Genomic DNA, 19730 nt, shown 5'->3' with positions numbered 1-19730 from the left:
CTCCCGCCATGCACCGCGGCCGGCAGGAAACTACAGCCCCCAGAAGGCCTTGCGGGGAGGCCTGCCTTCCAGCGCAGTGCGGCTCCCCCCGCCAGCGCGGTGACGCTCTGGCGCCGCACTACGACTCCCAGCAGGCTGTGCGCGCCCGCCCGCGCCGGGGCCGCGTTGCCGGCCAGTCTTCGGTTCGCATCGGTGCCGGTGCCCGGCGGTTCCTTCCCGCCCCCCGCAGGAGGCCTCCGTCGCTCGGGGGAGCGGGTGGTGTGCGGGGGCGCCGCTGTTCTCTCTCCGGGGCTTGGCCAGGTGCGTGAGGTCCCGGGGCCGCCGCGGCCTTTAGGTCCCAGCGTGCTTTGCGCGGCGCCACAACAAACATGGCGGCGGCCGCGGGGCAGTTGGGGGTAGGGGCCGGTCCGGCTCCAGGTGCTGGCTCTGAGCTGTGAGTCGGGCTAGGCGGCGGCGAGGGGCCGTGTCCCGCCAGCCCCGGCGCTGCGGGTCGGCCGGGGTGTGGGCGGCAGGCCCAGGGCACCGGTCTTCCTCCTCTTCCGTACCGGTGAGACCGCGTCTGAAGACTGGGCCTAGCCCCGTGGGGGCTCCGGGGCTGGAGCATATGGGAGGTGGATAGAGGCGGGGGGAGCCGGGTGAGTTCAGCCTGAAGAAAGGAAGGCGAGATGGAGACCGTACTGCTGTCGGGAGGGCATAGGTGTAGCCTGAGTCTTGTAGGGGTTGCACTGGCATAGGATGAGAGGTGCCAGACCCAAGTTACAACATGGGAGGTTCTCATCAGAGATAAGGAATATAGAGGAGGGCCTTAGAGGGGTTTTGTTGTCTCCTTTCATGGAGTTATTCCAACTTTGGCAGGACAAGGCTGTAATAAGCGATGTGCTCTAAGTTTGCCCTGCTTTGTGAGGATATTGCACCAGAGACATCATTGAGAGATTTGTTCTAATATATTACTGTATGATTTTTAAGGGAAGGAAGCTGCTCACAGAAGTGCTTTGAGGATCCTGAAATAAGGATCAAGGGAGGATTTGGCACTGTCCAGCTGAACTGCTTCTCTGGAGTGGTGGGTGGTACAGCAGACACTTGTCAGTAAGATGATCGCTGTCTCCTGGATACGTGCCTTTTTATGGTGAATAAACTTATTAGGAGCAAGCTGTTGTGTATTTGAATGAGGAAAATAGGAAGCGTTATAATCTTTGGATGATTAAACGCTAAAGTGTAGCAGGCCTAACTGGAAAAATGAATGAAAGCTGCGAGACAGTTTGGCAAGAGGCTAAACCTAGTAATTACGTCTTGAAGCATGGGAGGCTGGACCTTCACGGGTTTTTGGAGTTTTTTTTTTTACTTGATCAAGGTACAAGACCTGCATTCAGAGGATAAAAACCTAATGCAAAGAGATTAAAATTGTTTCTTTCCTGTCTGTGTTCATTGAGAAGGATCTCCAGCCATGTAATTTTATTTTGTGGGGATTTATAAGGGGATATGTATCGTATGATGTGCTGAAGAAGCATTATAGAACAAGCAGAGTGAACACTGCCATGCTGCTTCTGACCATAGCCTTTTGTGTAAAAACTGCTCTACTGTGGGAAGGACTAAAATGGGCTTAATGTAGTGCTATTTTATACAAAGAGTTTTAGGAGATGCCTGAAGAACTACTGGCTGGTTGAATGGGGACCTGTCAACTACGTTTGGATTTTCAAAAGGCGTTCAATAAGGTTTGCTGCTGAAGGCTTAAAATTAAGCTGACACAGGAGAATAAAGTTGTTGCTTGATTAAATAATTAGCTAAAAGATAGGAAATAGAAGATCAGCTGTCACAGAGGGGAGTGAGGGGGAGTTTCTTTGTATCTTTGCTAGGGCCTGTGTTCAGCATATCATAAACTATCAGGAAAAAAATTGAATGTCGAGGCGATTAATTTTTCTTGTGACATCAACTGATATATTGCAGTAAAGACAAGTGCTGTTAGTGGAGCTTTAAAGTGTTCATGCTCATGGGTGGCTGAACGATACAATAGCAGGTAATAATCACATTATTATCTGTGCAAAGAGGTGCAGCATGGGGCAGAGATGATCACAACTTTAGGGTTATGTATATATACACATATTTATGTGAAGTGCATATATAGTGGTAGGGTTTGAAGTGAACATACAGGAGTGAGACCTTGGGGTAATAATAAACATTGCTTAAAGCAGTTTAGTGCTCAGCAGTTGTACAAAAGGAAAATAAACCAGAGCATTATTTTTTATAAATATATAAATAATATATGTATATATAGCCAGGGTTTGCACACATCTTGAACATTGTAGGCAGATGTGGTCCTCTGATCTCAGAAATAGGGAAAAGAGAAGTTTAAGGGGTTCAGAGGAGGTAATAAGGATAATAAAAGATAGGGAACAAGTTCAGTTGTAGGAGTGAATATGTCTTTGTGGAGGCTTTTGTCTGGAAGAGGTGTTTGATTGGAATATGATAAAGATCTTACTGTAAACTCGCAAGTGGAAGGTAGCTAGGCAAATGTTTATTCACTACTTCAGTATAACTCATTGATTACTCAGTGCTAATACAAGAGCTACAGCACACCAAATGAAATTATGGGGTGGCAAATATGAAACAAAAGGGAGCTAACTGTGGGAATGCTGGTACATGCTAGGAGGTCGCAAGGCTTCTGAAAAGAACTGAAAAATTCCCATGAGAAGAATTAGTTGTCATTGAGTTTCTGGCTCAAACATCTGGAAGCAAAGATAATATTTTCATAAAATGTCACTGTATTTTTCACCAGTTATTACGCTCTTCCCATCTGAACTGGCCAATGCTAGAGACAGGTTACTTGTGCTTATGGATTTGTTGAGACACAGTGCAGGGATTTTGATGAGTTTGAGAGGCATTGTGTACCTTTCTTGCAGGAAACTGGGCAACGTGAGCACTAGTTAATTGTACGTGTTTGGAAGGACATATTTATTTTGCTATGCATGTTTTTGCTGATGCAAAATTTAAATGTGATGTATTTGATTCTATTTAAAAGTCTATTCAGACCTGTGCTAACATAAATGCTTTTAATTCACCCTTTTTTTTGTTATGTTAGTGTGCACTTTTGTATGGATCTGTCATTCATTTTTAGAATGAACAGCATAAGATGCAAAAAGTTATAAAGAAATTCTTCAGTCAGGGCTGAAAGGTTCATCTTGAAGGATCAGAGGTGGGTGGATTCAATTGCATTTTTTATAGTAAATAGATAATTTTATATTTTTTAAGGATTGTTTTGCCTTCACAATGTTTGGGGACTTATTTGAAGAGGATTTTTCCTTTATTTCAAACAATCATTGTGGAAAAGGGAAGAATTCAAAGCCCAGAGATTCTGAGCCTCCAGCTCCCAGGGATTTCACCAACCTAAGTGGTATCAAAAATCAGGGTGGGACCTGCTACCTCAATTCCCTTCTGCAGACTCTGCTTTTCACACCTGAATTTAGAGGTAACATGTTCAAAATCTTCTTAAAGTAATGTTGAAATTGATATTTTACAGTGACTTGCATTTCTAGTTATTTATTAAAGAAACACCACAAACAGATAATTTTCAGGAAGAGTTTATTTCAGTTCACTTTAAATAAGTTATTACAGAATACTCATTGCTCTTGGTCTGTAAAATTAGTATCGTCACTTCTGCACAATATGTAAGTATTGTAAACATTACCTTTTCTTACAGATGGACAGTTACATTTTGTGTAAACGAGACAGGTTATTGCTGTCTATAAAGTATCGTTCATTTTTTTAATGCAACCACTACAATTCCTGAAAAAATAGATATTTTGCCATCTAAACACCTTCACGTGTACTTATGCTTTATTGTTACAGCTTGAACCGGTTGCAAGGATGACTGATGTTCAGAAATGTTGTTTAATGTCTTAATTTGCCAAGAAGAATAGCATCATAATGCTTGATAGTTAAAATACAATAAATCTTTAAAGAGGAGGCATTGTCTTTTTTTAAATAGGCATTTTTCTTTACAATTACAGAGGCGCTGTTCTCTCTAGGACCTGAAGAACTTGGGATTCTGGATGACAGCAGTAAACCGGATGCAAAGGTATTTAAAATTTTCTTGTCATTAGTCACTGCTGAATGTCGATTCGGAGGAATATTGTTTCAATTTGCATGAAGCCTTTCGTGAGAATGAATGACAGCTTAACTTTGAAGTTGGTTGGCTGATCCTCAATTTTGGGTGCAGATGTAAGTTTTCAGTGCCATAAGCTTTTGCTTCAAAAGTAAGATATTGAGCCCATTTCTGCTGAATTTGAAAGCAGAGATCCTTTTGTCTTCAAGAGGAACAATCCCAAGTGTGTACAGTCCTTTTTAGATTTTTCTATTCTGTAACTGAAGCTACAGTGCTAAGACTTCTTTGGCACCAGAAAAAAAAATCTAAATATCTGTGCAACCGAGGTGATTGCACTGAGGCTCTCTGAAGGTTTAACAGCACACCCATGCACAAGATGGTATGAGACTGGAATTCAATCTTTGTTTAAAAAGTGCTTACTAAAGTTAACTACAGAATTTCATTCTTTAGTTTTTGGGTTGAAGTGATACAACTGGTTGCTTGGAAAACTTTTTTCTTTGTAAGTCAAAGAAAGGTAGCTGATCAAGCTTATTGACATTAACCATTCTCATTCCCATCTTGTTCCACCCCACCACAAAACCCTTTACTGAGCAAGGAGTAGCACATGTTAAATCTGTATGTCATGATGTCTTGTAGCTGAGTTCTTAGGGTTTAGCATTACAAAAAATATCAGAGAAAGTTGTCCTTTTTTACTATGGTGATGGCTTAATTTCAATCGTACAGTTCTGCTTTATCACAAAATATATGTTCCATGACTATATTTGGCTGAATAAGGTGAGGCACTGTACATATTTGGGAATCAAGTCTGACTGATGTTTTGGTGTGAACTGGGTAACCTGTGTTATGAAAGCCATAGACAATGGTGGTTTATAACAAGTTTTGTACTAAATTATTTTTATTTAAATGATTGGTTTGAAGACTCTTTCTGATCTGTTGGGTATATTTTGTTTTTTATTTCTAGGTTCGAATAATACCATTGCAACTTCAACGGTTATTTGCTCAGCTTCTGCTCTTGGACCAGCAAGCTGCGTCTACAACAGACCTTACCGACAGCTTCGGATGGAACAGCAATGAGGTACCCATCACCATCAGTGACACCATCATTGATAAACCTTTTCGTGAATGGAAAAGATTTTTTTTGAAGTCTGACATTTAAGACATATCTTAAAATACTTCAGGCTGTGGAGATAGCATTGAATTGGGTCAATTATTGTTGTATCTCCACATGAAGTACATGCCAGTTGTTTACAGCAAGCAACAGAAGAAAATTGTTCTGTTAGATACAATTTCAGTAGCTTTTCCTTTGTTTTTACAGGAACATTTTTCCAACAGTAATTAGGGTCTTTTCCTTCAAATACTTAGATTCTTACCTAAATTGAACTGTGTAACTCATCTTAGAGCTAAATCTACCTAATTGAAAGTGTCTTAGGTGGGTTATAGTTTATGTACTTGTAGCTGCTCAGAGAGCATAACTAAATTAAGAGTAACAAATAATAATAAAGGTAGTAATTTACTACTCAAGTAAATAGTAAATATATGGGTAGTCTTTGAGGCAGCTGTCTTTGTTACACTTAGTATATGTTGTTTTTAAGCAATAAGCAAAGCAGATGGCACTATTTTATTTCTTCAAGTTTGTTTGGTTGGTTTTTTTATTATGCAGGAAATGAGGCAGCATGATGTACAGGAATTAAATCGGATTCTGTTCAGTGCTTTGGAAACTTCCCTTGTGGGGACTTCGGGTCATGACCTTATTAACCGGTTGTACCATGGGACTGTTGTCAACCAGATTGTTTGTAAAGAATGCAAGAATATCAGTGAGAGACAGGTAAAGTCAGAGGATTTTCCAGGATAGGTTTCTGTTCAGTCTGTTGAAGATACTTTGTGGTGTGTTTTTTTTTTTTTTTTTAACTCCAAAAATAATGACATCTTTCTTAAGTGTCACTGGTGGCCTTGTTGAATCTAGGTAGTGTGTATTGGTTAGGGTGCTGCAGACTTGAAAACATGTTAAAATTATGCATGACTGTTGTTAAGTCTTGGCTGATGTTTTCTAAACCACCTACATCAGACTTTGACTCATAGGTGAAAAAACAAGTGTTATTGCATTTTCTGAGTTGTCATGCATTGCCTTTAGTAGATGTAGTTAGGAGAGAGCTGAATAGTGGGGCAACAACAGTAAAACATATCTTTACATTCTTTTACTGCTCTTTGTAATTTAAAAAAACATTCCTTGTTTGTTTGTTTTAAATTAATTTCTCTTATGTGAATATATGGGGTCTCCCCCCGCCATCAACGGTGAAAGCACAATGAGTGCTCACATCTGCTGTGGTGAATGGGATGAGTATCTTTCTAATGTACTGTGAACTTAGACTGCTTACTACCTTATTTCTTTGTTGTACTTCTGCATAGGAAGATTTCTTAGACCTAACAGTGGCAGTAAAAGGTGTTGCTGGCTTGGAGGAGGCCCTGTGGAACATGTATGTAGAAGAAGAGTACTTTGAAAATGAGAACTTGTATCGATGTGGAGCCTGTGATAAACTTGTTGAAGCTTCAAAGGTAATTCATTGGTGATTCTCGGCGTTCAGTTTGCTAACGTTTAGGAACTTTGTTTACATTGCTGTGTCTGCCCTCTAACTCTGAAAAAATCTGTGTCTTTAATCGGTCGGTATATAAAAAGAGGATGCCAAAATCTGACCTGTTTTTTAAAACCTCACCAACTATGTAAAGAAAAGCTCATGTGACTCATTTCTTGACTTGAATGTTGTTGCAGTCTTTAATCTAGCCAGCATTCTTATTCACCTTCAGGTGAATAAGAATGTATTCATGCAAGGAACCATCCAACTCTTCTGATGTGTAAGACACTGGGTATGTTTTCACTGTGTATGCCTGTGTCGTCTTCATCTGCCAGCTTACTTCTGGTATAACCACCACCACTTCGTGTCCTCTGTCAGCGAGCTTTTCAACCACTTGTCGCATGCTAAGCCAGTGGCTTCCATCCATGGGCACCACCAGGAGTTTTCCTGCATCTGAGAGGCCAGGAAGGAGAAGGATAAAAATCCAGGCACAGCAAGGCTGCAAAGTCATGTTCCTGTGGTCAGAATACGGACTGTGAAAGAGTCTTCTCCTTCAGGCAGTAGCTTGAAGATGCTTTTGAAGGAAGCCGATGGGTTTATCTGTTGAGTTGTGCTGCTTTGTCATACTCTTCTAGTGAACGATTCACTGCTTTGATCTGTGCTCAGCTATGGGTGAGAACTGTTGGTTTTGAGTTGTGGGGTGTTTTTTTGTTGGTTTTTTGGTGGGTTTTTTTTGTTTTTTTTTTAAATTTACTTGTAAAACCAAATGCAGTGACCCTTTCCTGTGCTGAGTCATCAGAGCTCCTCAGTGTTCAAGGTAGAACTGTTGACATTAAGCCTGTGGTATTTATTGAGAGTGATCTCCAGGAGCTCAGGGACATGCAGACTGGAGTACTCCTTTGTCTGCCTAGTTCCCTGCCTTCACCCCTGGGCACCTTGGGAAAGCTTCAGATGCTTGACACTTGTTGATGTTGGTATCTTCCAGAGGAGTTGTGTATGTGATCCTGAGTGCTTTGTTAAATGGTGGCGTGGCTGTTAACACTGGTTACTGTCTGTATGCCAGTGCAGCCTGCAGCATCCTTGTGCTGACAGCTTGTCTCTGTTTGTTGTTTTACAACAGTTTGGACTGGTTTCCCCAACATAGTAATCGAATTTAAGACTTTTTATGTGTCTTGTCATCCATCCCCTTAGCCAGGGCCAGGGAAGCCAGCCCAGTGAGATCTTTACAAGAGTTGTAGGTCTTTGAATTGCATTTTTCCAGAATGATACAAAGTGGTGCTTGGTTTTCTTCTGTGCTAATTTTTCATTTTGTAAGTTTTTTTATAAAAAGTTGCTCCTTTTTCCTGTTATTCCCACTATTTTTTGTAAAGGGGAAGCAGACATAAGCTGTTAGTGCACTCTGCCTTTGACATACTCTGCCCTCTTCACAACAGCAAAGCTCTTTGGCCTACTGTGTTGACTCTCTTCTGCAGCAGGATGAGTGCAATCCAAACCTTGCAGCACCCTTAATGTGGAAGGGAGTGGGTGCAAAGGCAAGCTGAGGACAGGTGAAGTTAACCAGTGACTCGGGAGTTCAGGAACATTTGTCAGTGCCTCACATGGCTTGGTTATAAGGGCTTGTTTGAGTTAAATTTTGCTGGGTTCAGGGAAGTGCAAGATAAGAGTTGTTTACCTCTCAAATGTGGTCACGCATGCAAGAAGACAGTGGGAACTCTGAACTTTGGTAAAAAGTCACATAGCTGGGAGATGCCAGGGTATGAATGGACGACCTCAAGAGAGAGGGGCTGCGCTAGAAGGCTGTAGCAGGAGGGAGGGACATTGTGTCAGCATGACTGCTGCCTGTGTCTCTGTGGCCTCACAGGCACAATGTGCCTGATCACAGCAGACTATAGTGAGAGTCAACACTGGCAGCAAGTGAGGTGCCAGCTGAGTCACTCGAGGCTCAGTGGCAGCATTAGGAAGGCAGCTGCCTAACAGTGTGACCACCTGCCCACACCTAGCCTGTTTCAAAGACAAGATGGCCCATACTTACCCACTCCGTTCCTCCCTTCCTTCAGTACGCTGTGGGTCTTTGGATATTATTCTTCCCCCTTTTTTGTCTTGGCCTCTAGAGAATTTAGTAGTTGAAGAACCTTGTGTTCTAGAACTTTATCAAATTTTAATTGTACAATCTGATTATCACTCTAAACTTGGAAGAGCATGCAGAATCCTTTGTGCCACTAAGCTCTGCCCAGTAGTCTTCAAAATTGACAGAAATTAAATACCTAATTCAGCAAGTTTCTTAAGCCATATGTGTGTTCCTGGGAGGCTCTCTGGTGTGGCTCTGCAAATGGATAGTTGGGTGGAGACATTGGAAAGGCTCAGAAGTGTGTCTGTTGAATCTACACTTACATTCAGAGGTGATAGAACGTGGTTGGTTTTGTTTCACACCAGGGTTCCTGAGGTGTTCATGCACCAAGCTGTTCGATCTTGATTAATATTCTTCCTTACTAAAATGTATTATGTTGGCTTTCCTGCCTTGAAGGTTCTCCTCTATATAAATGAAGGAGACTTTAACCCTTGCTTGGTTGTTCTGTGGCTGTCTGTAGGGCCTCCCAGGATACACTTACCCCATGCCACTCAGGCACAGCATCGTGCTCATTTACCATAGCCCACAGATCTTAGTTAAGGCCCTTGTCTTCAAGCAGCCTGGCAGATCTTAAGCAAGATGCCACTGTGATATATTCTGGTGACATTTTTCAGACGATTTCTGTTGCGTTCAGAGGCAGCCCAACAGTCACTCAGCAGCAGGCTGCAAAATACATGTGGGAGTGATCTCTCTTTCTGGACAATATGCAGCTGTCAGAGCTAGTCATGTTACAGATAGGATCATTTCTGACTTCTGCATTTGAAAACACTGTGACTGTACGAGCCCTGACCTATACTTAGGGTCACACAACCCCAAAGAACTAGAAAACTCCTCAGTGGTCATTGGGATAAACCTCAGGTGAAGTACAAATGCTGCTTTTGGAGGAGATGACCAGGAGGGGCCAGAAGAGTAATAACCCCAGCCTCAGTTGAGGTCCGTTCTTTGCAGCAGAAGCAAGCATGTAGGCTATGTTTGTAGGTTGAGCTTCATTCATAGCTGTTTTTTTTGGGTGGCTTCAGAGCCTATGCCAGATGCTGAGTGTCCCACTGTTCATCCAGGAATGGCAAAGCTACCTTGAAGCTGTGTCGCTCTGCTGCAACGCCTGCTTTTCAGCAGCAGTTGAGTGTGCTTTTTACTCTGGGCTCCCAGGGTCTGTGTGGGACTGATGGTGGCAGGTGCTGTGCAACGGGCTGAGAGCAAAGTTGCTGGGAAGATGCTATATAGTCTGACTTCATGCGTAAGCACAAACCCAGGGGTTTGGAACAGTTACTTCCTAGCATAAAGTTCAAGAAAATCTTCTCACAAAGAACATGTGGGCTATGGAGATGTAATTACTGACTAGAATTTCATCAATGCCCTCCTTTGTTTTCTGTAGAAGGATAAAGTATGGGACTGGTGATCACCATTCAAGGAAGGTGTAGGGCTTAACAGAGGGGAAAGATCTTGATAGCTTTTAGGATGTCTAGTTAATAGGGAAATTGGGAATTAGGGAAGACATTTTAAAAATGAGAACACTGGTCATGTCTGCCTGGTTGTATCAAAGCTTTGTTGGAAAGTAAAGAGTTGACCATAGCAAAGTGGAAACACTATTCTGTATAACCGTGTGCTTACAACTTTTTTTAATCATTTTACAGTCTGCCAAGCTACGCAAGTTGCCACCCTTTCTCACCATTTCTCTCCTGAGATTTAACTTTGACTTTCAGAAGTGCGAACGATACAAGGAAACGAGCTGCTATACGTTTCCTATCCAGATAAATCTGAGGCCTTTTTGTGAGCAGGTATGTACTGTTATATTTGTTAGTTTCTATGTACTCTGCAGAGAACTGATATCTCAAGGACAAGTTATCTTTTATTTTGCATTTTGTCAGGGCAAGGTTTTTGAGAAACTTTGTAGGGTTCTCCTCTGTCCCCAGTTCCAAATTTTTGGAATTCCAACTCATTTCCAATAGACCAGTTTCTAACTGAGTGGGAAATACCTTGTAGTATACAAGGGGAAAGGGTATAATAATTACCTAAAACCTAATCTGACATTTGCTTGAAAGGAAGATTATCACCTGGAAATTGAGATTAAATTTGGTTTTTGTGTTGTCATTGTCAGATAACATCATGTATAAATTTAGCTAGATATGTTTTATGTGCCTGTAATTATTTCATTTTTCTTAGGAATTTGTCTTTGCATTCATATATATGTATTTTGATTATAAACTTGAGTTATACCAGTGCTCGATGACAATTTTTGATCCTTAAAATATATAAAGAATATACTTAATAGAGGCACTGTTATTGAAAAATAAATTTTTCTTATTGAACTGTTGCAGTGCAAGCTTGGAAACTTCTCAGTGTTTGCATTTGAGGAAGCCTTTTCTTTCACTTGGTTTGTGTATATAAATGTGTTGCTTGTTTTTTTTTCTAGCCTTTTGAACCAAATAAGCCTGGTTATGAACATACAGTTGAGTTGTTCTATTATTTGCATCAATATTTCATTATTTTAAATTTTGAATTTTGAATTTCCAATATTGTTCATCATCATGCTTAAAAAGTTGCAGAATAAGCTTGTGCCTTGGTCTGTGGTTTGTATCAGTCCATACTTGCGTTCCCCAACACTGAAAAGCCGTTTCAATCTCTGCAGGTGTCAATGCACACTGAGAAATATCTGAAGCTATGCTGATGGTGTAAAACTGTCCTTGTGTGAAAGACTTGCTGATATATATTATTGTTGTTATTATTGTTTTTCTTTTTAAAGACTGAAATGGATGATTCAGAGTACATGTATGAGCTCTTCTCTGTTATTATACATAAAGGTGGCTGCTATGGAGGACACTATCATGTTTATATCAGAGATGTGGATGAATTAGGAAACTGGCAATTACAAGTAAGTTCTAAAGGTTTTCCTTCCTTGCTTGATGTCTCATTTTTCAGAGAAGTATTAAGAGCTAGTGGATGAAATATACATCCAAACTAATGAATATTTTATTGAGGCATTTGGCGTCTTACCTCATTGAGAAGGCTAGTTTTCCATAGTATGTGATCTCTATCAAGATTTTGTAGCAAATTTTAGCTTTCCGATCTGCTGAACTATCTCGTGTTACTGGGCTCACTTTTTCTTTCCCAAATGAATTAATATCTTTGCTCAAGACTAGCACAGTGATTTTAATGGATGACTCCGGCTGGGTGTTTTTAAATAATATGTGAATACCTTTTCTGTTAAAAAAAAAAACTGATAGTGGATGTTCTGTATGATGATATACAGTCCGTAGCAGGTGGCAGAGGCAGCTTATCAGAACCTCCTTCACACTTCTGAATTGTGCATGCTAATGTTAGTACAGACTATAATTGAAAACCGCTACTTGTGTGTGAAACAACAGTATTTGTGAATCTCCTATTTTTCTTATACAGGAAGAAGAGGATAGGCTGATTGAAGATAAGGCTTTAAGAGATACTGAAAATGCCAAAGAAGTAGAAAATCCATTGGCAATGTTGAAAGGGATTTTATCAGAGGTATGGTATGTAAGGAGTTTATTGCTTTGATTTGATATTAAGGAACCTAGAAGAAGGGGTTAGTGTATGCAAGAGTGGGCAGGTTTCAGTGTACAGAACTCTTGTGAACTTATTGTGAAGCATGTAAAACTTATAACTTAACCTGACTTTAATACTAATAGTGGCTCTTCATACAGAAAACGGCCCTTTCTGAGTATTTCTTAAGTTGCTTGCCGAAGCTGTTGCAAAAGCTGGTGTTACATTTGCTTACTAACAAACAGGAATGGTTTAAGCAGTTCAGAATTGGCTTCTTTGTGTTGATCCCTTGACTTTTGTAGCCTTCGTTATCCTAGTTTTTAATTTCTCTGTAGGAAGAATCTAAACAAATTCCCGTGGATCAATTAGGGCAGAAATTATTGGAGAAAATAGGGGTGTCCTGGAATAAGAAATACCGAAAACAATATGGAGCATTACGAAAGGTAATATGCATGTATGTTAATTTGGTTTTTACTGTTAAGATAACATTACATTTATATTCCTATTGAATAGTCAGTAGGATGGTAATTGAAAATACTGACACTTGGACTAGCAAGATAGACCATCTGTACGAGAGGTTTGTAAGATAAATTAGTAGACTGGGGAACACAGACAAGATTCTCACAGGATTGTCTGCCTGAAAGCTTGTATCTTTTTTTTTTTTTTCCATCTGTGTGGTTGGCCTATAAAAGAATTAACATTATCTACTGAACCTTGTTTCACTTGTGTCTGTGGATGAAACTGCAACAACGCTACTGCCACTTTAACATAAAAGCACTCATGAGAATTAAAGAAGAAATACAATACTTCTTCACAGTTGTAACAGAATTGAGGTTTTGAAAATGTGCGCCACTTCTTGGTTGATTAGGGCATGTCCATAAAATTAACACTTACAGTAAAATCTTATGTTTGTCTAATAGGTTACTGTATTTTCTAATCCTGTAAGGAAAGTACTTTAGCATTTGTGTTATAGGTAGGTGGAATATTCACGTTTGACTGTTTTTTGAATAGAACAAACAATGCAATTTTCACAATAATTATTTAAAAGTAGTTGTGAAATCTGAATGCGAGTCTTCCGCAGAGGTAAATACTTTTCTGACTTTGACAGGAAAGTGATAGAAACAAGTTGTGAGCAACACAGTATTAACCATTTCCACGTTTGAGTGCTGTTGTGAATATTACCAAAGCTGACTTTTCATAAGTGCTGGATCTATACCAAAAGCACATTAATCAATGCAGGACTTGCCTTCTTGAAATAACTGTAAATTGTTTTACACTTTTTGAAGTATCAAATAAGTTCTTGATTGTGATTAAAACTGAAATTCAAATTTTGGGCATTTGTTTTGGGTTTTTTTTGAGGGGATTGGGTGTTTTTTGTAGTTTTGTTGGGGGATTGGAGGGTGGTTGGTGCCTCCCTGCACCCTCCACCCCCATCCCTCAAGAGCTACGATTTTGTTTTATGTAATTTGGACACAAAGCTTGTTTGAAGTAGCTGCATACTGCTAAAATGAAAGTAGAGAACAGAGTGGATATGATGGGCGAAACGGAACAAATAGGTTTTAAATTCTTGAGATTCTATGATGTGCAGTGTGAATTTTTGTAAGGTGCAACTCAGCAGACCAGAATTGAGCTCAAGATCCGTGTCTGGTAAAGACAGAAGGGAGCACTTCTGCAGAGACTAAGAAGCGGAAAGTACCAGTGTTAAAGGGGTAAACTGGTTCGGATGGTACTCTGTGTGTCTAATAAAGCAGAGGCTTTTTGATTGCCTATAGAGCATCACTCCCTGTGCTACCTTTCCAGGGACAGGGAGTATGCACTTGTGAGAAGTGTTTTAAAAGGAATCTAGTGTCTCAAGCAATCCTTGAAATTCAGAAGTTAGTCTAATTTTAGTTCTTATTGATGCGTATATGTTCAAAACAATTCTCTTGCAATTTCTTGCATGATAATTTGAAGTTGCATAAGAAACTTGATAAATGATAAGGCAGATAAGTGGTGGTAGGAAAATAGACAGAAACATGTAAAACTGTGAGGAAATACATGAGGAAGCATCATAAAACCCAAGTTTGAAGGGATGGGGTTTTTGCATCAATTTGAGGAGGAATCAGGTGAAGTAGCTAATGCAGTCTGCTATATTTGAAACTAGGTATCTTCTTCATCTTGTGCTTGTTTTCCTTTTAGTATTTGCAGAATTATCCTCAGATATTTCAGTTCAGCTCTGATGAAAGTAAGGTTGGTCTGAAGGAAAAACACAAGCTCCCGTTTAAGTCAGATTCTCAAGGACAGGATCTCCAAAGCCCTCCTCAGAGGAACGATGTCCAGTGGAATTCAGAAAAAAAACCTACAAGGCTAAGGGACAGTTCTGCTGGTTGCCATTGGTTTGATCTGAATGATTCAAAAGTCCAGCCAATCAAGGAGAAGGACATTGAGAAACAATTTCAGGGCAAAGAGAGTGCCTACATGCTGTTTTATCGAAAATCTCAGTTAAAAAGACCGCCTGAAGGTACACAAAGCTCATCTTGATATTCTGGGGGCTTCCTTCTTTGACAGTTTGTTTTCTGGAGGGCAAAGGCTGTTGGACATTTCTGTCCTTTGCAAGACTTGAAGATGCAGTTTTCTTCCTGGTGATCATTTGAAAAAAGAGTTAAAAGGTTAAAAGATACATGGAGGTTACCTCCAAGGAGGTAGTGACCAGCTTAATTGGCTATAGCTGAACCTAACTTTTTTCTAGTACGCTTCACAAATACTGGCAGAACTTCTCCTACTGAAAGAAAGAAAAATTGTTGCTAACGGCATTCATTTGTCAGTTTCCCTTAGGGAAAGATTGATGGGAAGAGGTAAAAGCACTTGTTTGTACCATCTTGCAGTTTAATTTTCTTTATTACAAAAGGATGCAACATTATTGCTCTGAATTTTCAATTATTACTGTACTGTAATGTCTCATCTTGATCACTTTTCTTGTTTGATGAAACACATTTTAAGCAGCTGAGGCCAAACTAGCCTATATTTCTTGTTGCAGCCCGAGGAAATCCAAGGTACCAAATTCCTGAACACCTTCTGAATGAAATGAATGCTGCTAATACTGAGCTGCAAAAAAAGAGGTATATTAACGTAACTGTTCCAATCTCTTAAACAGCATTCTTAATCTGTAGATCTCCAAAGCAGTTTAAAAAGAAAGAAGCTCATTGAGTAGAACCAGATACTAAAATGATTCAATGTCATAGAGGTTAATCAAGGAATACAACTTGTATGCCCATGTTCTGCCTTTACGGGTTCCCTGCCTCCCTGTTAGTGGCATAACTAGGCGCTCTACAGAATTTCAAGGGAAACTTACTTACAGTTTAGAATTGTGCCCTTTTTTTGTGAAAATCAATGCAATTCTGGAGGGAGAATGGAATATGTTATCTTAATTCTGTTTATAGAGGGAGTTCTCCACTGGGAGAAGGGGGAATGACTTGCTTCACTGTGAAACAACAGATAAATAGTATTCTTTGCCAGAAACGTAGAGGAAAGCACTAGTGGTATTCAGATTGATGGAAACTTCCTTCTGTTGAGGAACACACAGAACTGATGATATGCGTGAATCACAGTTAAGCTATCAAAATACAGACACGCACAAGAGACACAAGTCTTGTGTGGTATCTTTATACTGTGGAAATTTCACTCCTTTATTTTTTTAAGTGGTGTATTTGCTGCTACATATAGCTAATGGAACTGGATACAGATATAAAGGAGGAAGGCATGGCTCTGTCTGTCCTGACTCAGTTTCCATCCAGTTTTTCTGTCTCTGCATTTCAACAGAGTACTGATCTGGAACACAGCCTGAAAAAACCTACAATCTCCACATCCCTAAAGACAAAGTTTGCCATTCTGTTTAGAAAGGTAGAAGCACACAGAAGTGTGTGTAGAAACACACAGAATGTACTGTTACAGTGCTTATGTGGAGGATGTCTGTGCTAGCTCTGTATTGTATGATGTGTAAATCACTGTCATCTTTGAGCACCTCTTTGCATACCCCTTGATGGAGGGGGGAATGTGACAGTGAATTTAGTCATGAGGGTATCAGTTCCAGGACAACTGCACAGAAGCATCTCTGAAATAAGCTATCCGTTTGTCGGTGTTAAATTCACCTGTTTATTATTGTGTTATTCTTTCAAAGAGTGGAATGTGACTCGGCAAACCATGGCATTGATTTACATCTCCATTTGAGCTCATGTTATAAATTTCACAATGGGGCTTTGCATCCTTCACTTACTTGGAAAGAGAGCGTTGTGGATTTGACTATTGATAGAAGAAAAACGGTGGGAGACCTTCGACAATCAGTATTCCAGGTACTTGCTGTATTAAATGAACTCAAACGCTTTAGTTTTACTTGAGCTACAACAACATTTACATATGTGTTTATGCTGCAATTTTTATCTCGATGAGAAATTTTCAACAGTAAATGTTGCTTTAGGAGGCTAAAAACCATATGTCTTTACACAGGAGGAAACATTGGTTTGAGGTCTGTTCTTGAAGTATTGAAGAAGCCATGAAATTGATGAATCTTTAACTATGTGAACTTTAAAGCTCTCATGAGCTAATTATTTATGTTTGGGCAGCATGTGCATGGGCATGGATTGGCACTTTGCAAAACTCCAGGCTTATTCTTAATATTTCAGTTTGTGACAGATTTGTCTTTGTATTTGCAAGGAGCTAGCTGGCCTTAAAAGGAAATAATCAGAGTAGTTTAAGAAAAAATAAAATCACTTAAAAGAAACATTTAGCTTGACTATTGAATGTGGTATCTTTGCATTTATTCTCTACTATGTTAAAGGAATATGACAATTTGTAAAATGCTTTTTTATAGAGATCTAAATCAGAACTAACTTAATGTCAGGAAACACTGTTTGCTTTTCCTGTACCTCACAACCTTTGGTTGGTGTCCAGTTGGAATGTTATTTTTGTCTATCTGGTGACTAGTCTGAAAGGCAAGTCCTAAATGCTTGACTGTTTTCTGTGTTACTGGCCTTGTTGAAGTAAATAGCTGTTACTTGTTAAGTGTCAAAGTGAGCTTGGTAGCCAGGCTGTAACAGCTTTCAGCAAAGTTGTAATTTTGAGTGATGTGAGTTACTGATTGCTGGTAGTTTATAATTTTTTTTTTAATTTTTTTTTTAATTCCTCCCAACTAGATGTTGGAATCTTGGGAAGGAGACATGATTCTCAGTATTGCCAAGCCTTTACCAGCAGGACTGCATCTTTACCAGATACTTGATGGTAAGACTACTACATACAAGGCCTCCATGTTATTTATGTGTTGTATTTACTGCAGATATTGAGGATTTCATATGTAAAACATCTTGGAGAATTGTATTGCTGAACACTTCAAGCTCAAGCTTACATGCAAGTCCACTGCCGTTAAGGTATTTAGGACACTCTTATTAGTGAAATGAAGTTTTTTAAGACTTTTATATGTAATCTTTTTTGTGAAGTGCAGTAAGACTGCAGATCTTATGCAAGTTAAACACATTTGCTGACAAAAATATATCAGTCTGTATTGTGACCTTGATTTGCTTATGAATGTTTGCTTTCATAATATTTACCTAGTAGGTAGAGAAGGGGGTAGAAGACCCAGCGTGAAGAAATATGTGGGTTAGAACTAAGCTGAAGTAGGAATTTTGTAAAGGAAAATGCTTACACAAAGAGTACTTTAATTTATTAAGAGTACATTAGTATTTTCAAATCATGAGTTCTGTCTCCAGCTTTGCATTGTTATGCAATTCTAGGCGTTAGTCTTCAAAAGCCTATCAGCCATTTTTAAATTTTATAGTCTTTGCGGTCTGTTTCAGAAAATTAGGGTTCTACCCGATCATAACCCAGCTTCCCATGATGTTGATATCACAATACAGAGGCATTCATAGCTGCTGTAAATATTCCCCCAGATGCTAGTGCAGTTCTTTAAATGAAAATTACTTTAAAAAAATCTGAATCTGACCTACGGTAGGAAGGTAAAAGAGACTGCAGCATGGGCATTAGTATTGCAAAGAACGGGCTTGGAATGTACAGTTTGTAACTCATTTATTAAATCTAACCTTTTTATTTTAAATCTGTTGATTCACTGTTAAATCTCATGTAGATAATCCCGACCAAGAAGCTTTGCCAAGTGCTAACGAGCCTCAGTTTGCACAGGAAATTGAATTGAAACCTTCGTGCTGTGGCCCTCTACTCAGTGAGAGTGCTGTAAGGGTGTGTACCCACTTGTGTTGCTCTTGCTACATGAGTGACCCTTAACTTACCCACCGTAAATGCTGATCACACAGCAGCTTTTGTAATGATACACTTGAGCCAGAGTAGAATGTGCCAGCATATTTCAGTTTACCAGCTGACCCTGCTTGTCTGCTTTGCTGGGGGGAAAGAACTTGATGATTTGCTCCTTTTTAGGAGAAGAGCTGACACTGGATGGCATTGGGCTGGCTGATGGAGCAGATATCTTCGTGTGGAATGGGAAAGAGGTAAAAGAACCAAATACCTTCTCTCCTTGTCAGTTCTAAGAGATAAGATGCGATCTCCAGACACGTTTTTGGAAATGTCACTCTGTTCCGCAGATGTGTTGCTGACGTACCAGCGTTGGTTTTGGGGACACCACTTCAGCCTCATCTAGGATACTATGTCTTTACAGCTTTTCAGTATACCTTGAGTGATGTACAATGTGATGCTTGACAAAATTATAAATAGAGCTGTCCTATGCAGAATGCCATATGGGTCAGATTGATAGGTGCCTGTAGATATCCAGTGCCAGTTACATTGGAGTGTATTCTGAAAACATCTGGTGCCTCTTGGAAGGAGATCAGTTGATAGTAATGAGATAGCAAAAACTTATGTCCTGTAGTGAATCATTCCACATATAAAATTATACCTGTGAATGACTACTTCTGTGTATGGTCTCCCTGAAATACTGTGCTCCTTTTCTAGTGTTGCATCTTCCTTTTAATATTAAGGCTTCTGCTTAACTTCCAAATGCTTGCCTCAGTGGTTATAGAATCACAGAATGTGCTGAGTTGGAAGGGACCCACAAGGATCATCGAGTCCAACTCCTGTCCCTGCATAGGACAACCCCAAAATTCACACCATATGTATGAGGGTGTTGTCCAAAGGCTTCTTAAATGTTGTCAGGCTTGGTGCCATGACTACCTCCTGGGGGAGCTTGTTCCAGTGCTCCACCACCCTCTGGGTGAAGAACCTTTTCCTGATGTCCCACCTAAACCTCCCCTGGCACATCTTCCTGCCCTTCCCTCGGGTCCTGTCATTGGTGGTCAGGGAGAAGAGTACCTGCCCCTCCTCCTTCCCTTGTGAGGAAGCTGTAGACCGCGATGAGGTCTCCTCTCAGTCTCCTCTTCTCCAGGCTGAACAGACCAAGTGACTTCAGCTGCTCCTCCTATGGCTT

General features: G+C 40.1%; 1 protein-coding gene across 15 annotated transcripts in view; it reads left to right on the top strand.

Annotated features, from left to right (window-relative positions):
• USP40 (ubiquitin specific peptidase 40) overlaps nt 1-19730 on the top strand; it is a 39828-nt gene that overhangs the window by 846 nt on the left and 19252 nt on the right. For 8 of the 15 annotated variants that reach the window (XM_082311618.1, XM_082311616.1, XM_082311629.1 and 5 more), the window contains exons 1-16: nt 379-547; nt 967-1126; nt 3247-3463; nt 4005-4072; nt 5061-5174; nt 5760-5924; nt 6506-6652; nt 10432-10575; nt 11541-11669; nt 12194-12295; nt 12646-12753; nt 14489-14810; nt 15327-15408; nt 16467-16638; nt 17479-17563; nt 18728-18798. In XM_082311618.1, the coding sequence (XP_082167744.1) occupies nt 1124-1126; nt 3247-3463; nt 4005-4072; nt 5061-5174; nt 5760-5924; nt 6506-6652; nt 10432-10575; nt 11541-11669; nt 12194-12295; nt 12646-12753; nt 14489-14810; nt 15327-15408; nt 16467-16638; nt 17479-17563; nt 18728-18798 (1929 nt within the window). In that variant the 5' untranslated portion in view covers nt 379-547; nt 967-1123. Of the gene's footprint in view, nt 1-130; nt 301-378; nt 548-614; nt 636-966; nt 1127-3246; nt 3464-4004; nt 4073-5060; nt 5175-5759; nt 5925-6505; nt 6653-10431; nt 10576-11540; nt 11670-12193; nt 12296-12645; nt 12754-14488; nt 14811-15326; nt 15409-16466; nt 16639-17478; nt 17564-18727; nt 18799-19730 lie in introns of those variants that run through there. The other 7 variants (XM_082311622.1, XM_082311619.1, XM_082311624.1 and 4 more) reach the window with 7 other exon arrangements.

The sequence above is a fragment of the Platalea leucorodia genome (assembly GCF_965183815.1).
Source record: "Platalea leucorodia genome assembly, chromosome: 5".
Classification (NCBI taxonomy): Eukaryota; Metazoa; Chordata; class Aves; order Pelecaniformes; family Threskiornithidae; genus Platalea; species Platalea leucorodia.
This window is presented reverse-complemented; position numbering and strand designations above follow the sequence as displayed.